General features: G+C 42.7%; 1 protein-coding gene across 1 annotated transcript; it reads left to right on the plus strand.

Annotated features, from left to right (window-relative positions):
* The first annotated feature begins 373 nt into the window (after nt 1–373).
* LOC114770595 (forkhead box protein H1-like) lies at nt 374–4,637 on the plus strand. The gene is made up of 4 exons (XM_028964632.1): nt 374–576; nt 698–793; nt 1,014–1,555; nt 4,466–4,637. Exons 1-4 carry the CDS (start codon nt 448–450, stop codon nt 4,635–4,637), a joined length of 939 nt encoding a protein of 312 aa, XP_028820465.1. The 5' UTR covers nt 374–447.
* The last annotated feature ends 2,977 nt before the right edge of the window (nt 4,638–7,614 follow it).

Here is a 7,614-nt window from a genome sequence, read left to right on the forward strand (position 1 = left end):
TTAGGACGTTACAATATTGTACATATGAATATAATCATTGATTTCGTGGTGAACTGACTAATGAATAACAGTGTGACCAGTTTTTTTTTTACAATTGTAATTAGATTAGATTAGATACTATATACATATGTGTGTGTGCGTGTGCATCTCTCTCTCTCTCTCTCTCTCTCTCTCTATATATATATATATATATATATATATATATATATAATGTAGTCTTAAAATGGTTGTTTACTGAAACAGCACATTTAGTCAGAGTGAAACTTTATGTTAATATTAACCTTACATCCATTAACAGTCACGCCCCCAAGATTAGGGTCTATTGACATGAAAATGTCACACTTACGATGGCATGTACACTTTTAATGACTCTTATCATCCTGATGGGATAAAAAGGCACAGACCATCAAGCTTCAGCATTTCACTTCTGGAGTTAAGAGAGTAAAGATGGAAAACATCTCGGCTCTGGCACCCATGGGTGGCTCCAAGAAACGATACGTGAAGAAGTGCACCTACCTGGGACTTGTAGCCTGTATCCTGCAGAACTCCCAGATGAAAAGACTAACATTTGGAGAGGTAAGTTAAAAGGCTCCGTATTTTATAATACGTATTAATGATGAGGGGTGAATGTCCTGAATAAAGTTTCTTTTTTTGAATCGAAAGTGATTGTTTTAAGAAGCTGTTTTTCACTTTACAGATAATGACGAGACTGGAAGAGTTTGTCACCGGAGATAGACGAGGACTGGAAAACACAATCCGTGTCTGCCTGTCTACTAATGACTGCTTTGTCAAGGTAAGAGGAATTTAAACTTCTTTTTTAGGGGTCGCTTCTGTGGATCAACAGGTCTGGTTGACCTCACAACTGACCTGGTTTAAGTTGTTCACTTGATGCCGATCCTGACTTGGGACTGTCACCAAGAAATACACTGTCACATGCTTCCCCAGTGGCTCAGTTAAGATCATTTTAACTGCATGTTATATAAACTCGAACCTGATTTTTGTTTGTTCACCAGGTTCCGGTAAATCCAGAATTCCCAAAAGCTAAAAAGAACTTTTGGACGGTGGATGAGCGTCGGATCACCAAGAAGATGATGCAACGTCACTTCACTGGCACGCGTGACATATTTCCGGCTCTACCTTTTCAGATTTCCATGGATGTTAGAGACAAGACAAGCTGCAAAACACCTGCAAGTTCATCATGTAAAGCAACAGAGATGAAGAGCTCAGAAAAGTTCACCAGTTCCTTCTCCATCGAATCTATTCTTAAGAAGGATGTGATTCCAAGAATGGAAAGTGAGCAGCTTAATGGAAGTGTTCCACTGAAGAGGAAGGGTTGTTGGGACAGAGAGCTCTGTGGACTGTCACAGTTACCACCGTACCTCAACATGGCCACAGCAGCAGGGACCTGGTGTCCACCCAGATACAACTACGAGTCAGATGGAAATGTTCTTCATACTCACAGCAACGAGAGCTGCAGACCTTATAAGAAGGTCCGACTGTCAGAAGAACATATTTCCTTTCCCTTCATCAACGTTCCTTTACTTTACTTTATTTGGCAGACGCTTTTATCCAAAGCGACTTACAATGGGAAGACACCAGCAATTCTCGTTCGATTTCTATAGAATATCAAGTATACAAACTAAGAGCCCTGATAAGGCTTAGACTTGTCATTGAAGAACATGCTCGGAGAGTGTTGGGTGCTAGACTAAGAAAAATTATAATGTATTTATACATTTTGTATTTATTTGTTAAATGTGTATGCATGTGTATGTGTTAAATTTGTCTGTAATATTTTTGGAATAAGAAGGTTTTCACCTTCTTCTTAAAAGTGGTGATAGTCTCGGCTAGTCGTGTGGAGGAGGGTAGGTTGTTCCACCAGCCAGGGACAACAACGGAGAACAGACATGATTGGAAACGGAGACCCCGTGAAGAAGGAATTTTTAGTCTCCTTTCGTTTGCCGATCTGAGAGAGCGTGTAGGAGTGTATCTAGGTAGTAGTGTGTTGATGTAGGCGGGCGCAGTTCCATTTACAGCCCTGTAGGCAAGCATCAAGGATTTGAACTCAATGCGAGCAGCTACCGGGAGCCAGTGGAGGGAGGTAAGGAGAGGTGTAACATGGGTGTATTTTGGCTGATTGAAGATGAGGCGGGCTGCCATATTTTGGACCATCTGGAGTGGTTTTATGGTGACTGCAGAGGCTCCAGCCAGGAGAGAGTTACAGTAGTCGAGTTTGGAGATGACCATTGCCTGGACGAGGAGCTGCGTAGCCTGTTGTGAGAGAAAAGGCCGAATCTTGCGAATGTTGTAGAGAGTGAACCTGCAGGATCTGGAGATCGCAGCAACATGATGGTTCAAACTCAGTTTGTTATCTATCCAAACCCCAAGGCTTTTCCTCATGTTCCTCATGTGTTCAACTCAGACAATGTGGTGTTTAATTCTACTGGACATCATCTTGTTCTATAAATCAGTGTCAGTAATTCAGTATGTTCTGAATATGTGGCACTTAGACATTATATGAATTGTGTATTTTTTCTATGAATAAAATCTATTTTCTTACACATACCACACCTTTGTGTAAGTATCTTGAAGCAAATACACATTTTATTAATGTTTCTTATGAAGCAAATCATAACAATTTATAAAACATGTAAGTATGGGGCAAAAAAAACATATTGGAAAGACGTCAATAGCTACATGTTGGTAGATCTGACATCCAGAAGGAGTCTGAACAGGCAGATCCAGGGAACCAGTTCTGTAGTAGGATGCTCTCTGGACCCAGTAGAAGCAGCGGTTGGCAGGAGAATGATGAAAGTGAAGTGAACCCCGAGCCTCCAACACAGCACACTTTGACACAACAAAACAACAAAATGTGTCCTCTGTATTTAATCATCACCCTTGGTGAGCAGTGGGCACAGTGACAGGCGCCCGGGGAGCAGTGTGTGGGGACGGTGCTTTACTCAGTGGCACCTCAGTGGCTCCTTGGTCGCTCTGGATTTGAACAGGCAGCTTTCTGATCACTGGGTCGCTTCCACTGCCCACCATTGATGGCTAAGGCATCATCCCTGTTAGATAACATCTCCCACCCCATGCTGGAGACTCTAATGACACTGAGCAGCTCCTTTAGAAGCAGGTTCCTATATACACAAAGTGAGAAGAAGAAATTCAGAAGGTCCTTCCTCCCAACCGCTGTCTAACTCTACAACAAAGACCTTGCAGCTGATCACACATTCACTGACAGACTAACAAACAGCCATATCTAATAGTCCATGGTCATTTCACAAGTGCAATATGTGTCTATATCCACTCTGTACACATATACTAAAATATGTTCTATGTGTACATACAATCATACACACACATTAATATATACAGTAGTCCACAGTTATTTCCAGATTATTCGTTTATATAGTGTATTTTTGTATATTATACTGCTGGCATAGTCTCTATGCCATTTATTTCTTGCTGCTCTTATCTTGTACTGTCCACTTTCTGCCATGACAATGTAAATGTCCCACTTGTGGGACTAATAAAAAATCATCTTAGCTCATCTTATGTATTTATTAAATTCAGTCAGTGTTAAATTAATAGTGTAAGTTTTATGTGGCACCACCTTGTGGGCCAGAGGCGTTAGGACGTTGCAATATTATACATATGAATTTATTGATTCCAAAACATACATTTATTTATCCTGGTAAACTGACTGTAATGAATAAAAGTGTGACCAGTTTTATTTACAATTGTATTTATATCAGATCTCATACTATATATATATAATTTAAATGTAGTCTTAAAATGGTTGTTCACTGAAACAGCACATTTAGTCAGAGTGAAACTTTATGTTAATATTAACCTTACATCCATTAACAGTCACGCCCCCAAGATTAGTGCCTATTGACATGAAAATGTCCCACTTACGATGGCATGTACACTTTTAATGACTCTTATCATCCTGATGGGATAAAAAGGCACAGACCATCAAGCTTCAGCATTTCACTTCTGGAGTTAAGAGAGTAAAGATGGAAAACAACTCGGCTCTGGCACCCATGGGTGGCTCCAAGAATCGATACACCAAGAAATGCACCTACCTGGGACTTGTACTGGGACCCCTTCTGCCGCTCTGTTGACAAATTGAAAACTGACAGAGCAGCGTTCCCTCCGCCTCATGCCTCTGAGACAGGGGACACGCAGTGTGGCGGACCATGCCATCGAGGACCGCACACTGGCCAACGCTGCTCTCCCTGCCGCCTTTCATCTAGGTTTCCATGATGCTGTGAAGGACCAAATGGGGCACTGCAGTGGACAGCCACCTCCTGTGACCGTCCGAACAAGCCGGGAACCCGAGATGGGAATGGAAGACATTTTTTTTTTTACTCCCACGGGCCGCTATGAATTACCTCAACTGCTTCCTCATCTTCTCCCCTGATCTCCACTGCCACATCACCCATGTCCGTGCAGTGCTCCAAAGGCTCCTAGAGAATAGACTTTATCAGGAGCTGGAGGAGAACTCCTTTCACATCATTCTCACGACCTTCCTGGGCTTCAGCCTCAGTCCCCGGGGAGTCGCCATGGACCAAATCGCCCATGCCCACATCTATCTGCCAGCTGCAACTGTTTCTGGGAGTTGCAAATTCAGATAGATGCTTCATCCGTCCTTGCTGAAATCAGCCTCCACCACGAATGGCAGCTGAGGGTCAGGGCGTACAGGGACGGGGGCTGTTAAACACCTGCTCGGTTTGGGGCCTCCACCAGTTGGTGCTTCAGATCTCTGAGCGGGGGATCAGTAGCTGCACCCCTGTGCTTTTTTCTCCCGACTGCTCAGCCAGGCAAAAAGAAACGATGATGTGGGTGGCCTACACATTTACATTTACATTTACAGCATTTACCAGACGCCCTTATCCAGAGCGACTTACAATCAGTAGTTACAGGGACAGTCCCCCCCTGGAGCAATTTAGGGTTAAGTGTCTTGCTCAGGGACACAATGGTGGTAAGTGGGATTCGAATCCAGGTCTTCTGGTTCATAGGCGAGTGTGTTACCCACTAGGCTACTACCACCCTAGAGCTGCTGGCCATCAAACATACACCGGAGGAGCGATTCAACTGGCTGGAGGGAGCAGTGCCCTCGTTCCCGAACCTCACGGATCAACAACAACATTTATTTCTTATAAAGTCCAAAATCACATACAGTACGTCTCAATGGGCTTTGACAGGCCGTACAGTTGACACCCCCCACACTTGACCCTTCTGCACACAAGGAAAAACTCCACACAAAAAAACTCTAGGAGAGAGAGAAAAAAGGTGGGAAGAAACGTTGGGAAGGAGTGATACAGAGAGGGACCCCCTTCCAGGGTAGAGTGAGCCTGCAAATGGTGTCAGTGCAGGGTTGTGCAGGGTTGGGGATGATATAATAATAAGTCCTACAGTTGTAGGGTTGGAGAAGTCCAGGATGTAGTCAGTGTCATGGTCTAGATCACAAAAACCTTGCATAGATCCATGAGGCACGTCAGCTGAACCAGAACCAGACCCATATAACGTGTCATCAGCTGTTGGTCTTTCCTTGTTCAGTGGAAGTGGTGGCCTAGCGGTTAAGGAAGCGGCAATGCGAATCCCAATCCGCCAAGGTGCCACCGAGGTGCCCCTGAGCAAATCACCGTCCCCACACACTGCTCCCCGGGCGCCTGTCACTGTGCCCACTGCTCACTAAGGGTGATGGTTAGAAGTAGTGGACAAATTTCGCTGTGTGCTCCACGTGCTGTGCTGCTGTGCATCACAATGATAATCACTCTCACTTTCACTTGTTCGAAGCATCAGTCCACCTCGTTCCCGATGGACATGGCTGAGGGACTGGTTCCAGCAGTCAACCAACGCATCTGCCATCTGCGACACCCCTGGGACCTTGTCCGTCAAGCCCTCTTTCCCACACATGAGCATGTGCCAGCTTCTTCTGTCTCCTCTTGGCCTTCCTAACACACTCGCCTATGAACCAGAAGACCCAGGTTCAAATCCCACTTACTACCATTGTGTCCCTGAGCAAGACATTTAACCCTGAGTGTCTCCAGGTGGGGACTGTCCCTGTAACTACTGATTGAAAGTCTCTCTGGATAAGGGCATCTGGTAAATGCTGTAAATGTAAATGTCCAAGCGCCAGCGCTCCATTCCGTTCATCGAAGTCAGTGGTAGCTGTATGGTGTCACGTCCATGCGGGCATGACGAGGCAGGTGAACGGAGAGCAGGACGAAGAGTGACGAGGAATGAAGGACGCTTTCACCTGACATCACGAAACAAGTGTTTAATGGTGGAACACAAGACAGTGGAGACAATCGAGACGTTGACATTAGTGAACACGGAACATAAAATTAAAGACCTGACAGCGAACAGGGCAGCTTTATACAAGGTGAAAACGATTAGGGAACATTACACAGGACAACAATGAAACCCCATTTCAGACCGGATCGTGACATATGGTTTAATTAAACGTTTCATGCAGTAAGTGAGCTAATGATTATTATTTGTCTTATTGTATTGATTATTATAATTATAGTGAAATCTGAAAGAGCCAATCTTGAGGTCCTCCTTGTATCATAAATCTTTTTGATGTATTACAAGATCTCCCTAAACATTTGTTTATTGTTATCACCCTTTATAATGGAATAATGCACAATGACTTAGACAATATGTGCATATTTAATTAGGCTTCCTTATTTGCTGCTATGTGGGAAAAGATGGGTCTTTTGATTTCATGTTTGTTAAGATACAATACGCTCATTACGGATAAAGAAATAATTATGTGAAACGAATATTTCTTCCAATCACCTGAGGGTGGCAGCACAACTCCAAATGATATTGGAACCGTGGTTCTTGGAAATCTACAATGTCCTACATTTTGTGAAGCTGATGTTTTGGGGGTAACTAATTTGAGGACCATGTTTTGAGGATATTGATGCTTTTTTGGATGCTGTTTAGATTTTTGTCCTGATTCTGAAAAATGTCAAAAATGTCCTGTTCTTTCTTGTTTCTTCTTTCTTCTTTTTTTCATTCTTCTTTTTGAAAAAGGAGTACACAGAAGTTTCATATGATCTATCACTTCCTTTAAACAAACATAGAAAAAAAACAACAAACCAAAACTTATTTCAACTGAATGAAAGATGTAAAAGCGCCAAATTACCAATTTTCATGAACAAAAAAAGCATTTTCATGAAACAAAACAATTAAATTCATGTTTAACATTCTTTTATTTCTTATGTCAGAATGTTCCATAATTTGTAGAAGAAGTTGTAGAAAGTCTTCTCCTCCGGGGAAGCCTGCATGAAGTTTGCTAAAAAAACACCTGAAGGACTCCAAGATGGTGAGAAAAAATATTTCTTGGTCTTGGTCTGAAGAGACCAAGATAGAATTAAGGCCCAAAAGTCCAAAAGACTAATAGCTGTATCATATCAAAAGGGAGCTTCTGCTAAATACTGAGCAAAGGGTCTCAATACTCAATACTGATATTTCAGTTTTTCTTTGGTAATAAATCAGAAAAAATATCAACTGTCCGTATTAATGAGGGAATAAAAGAACTTAAATGATGCAATATAACAAAGAGTGAAAAATGTATGGGGCTCTGAATACTTTCCG

Source organism: Denticeps clupeoides, chromosome 20 (assembly GCF_900700375.1).
Source record: "Denticeps clupeoides chromosome 20, fDenClu1.1, whole genome shotgun sequence".
Taxonomy (NCBI): Eukaryota; Metazoa; Chordata; class Actinopteri; order Clupeiformes; family Denticipitidae; genus Denticeps; species Denticeps clupeoides.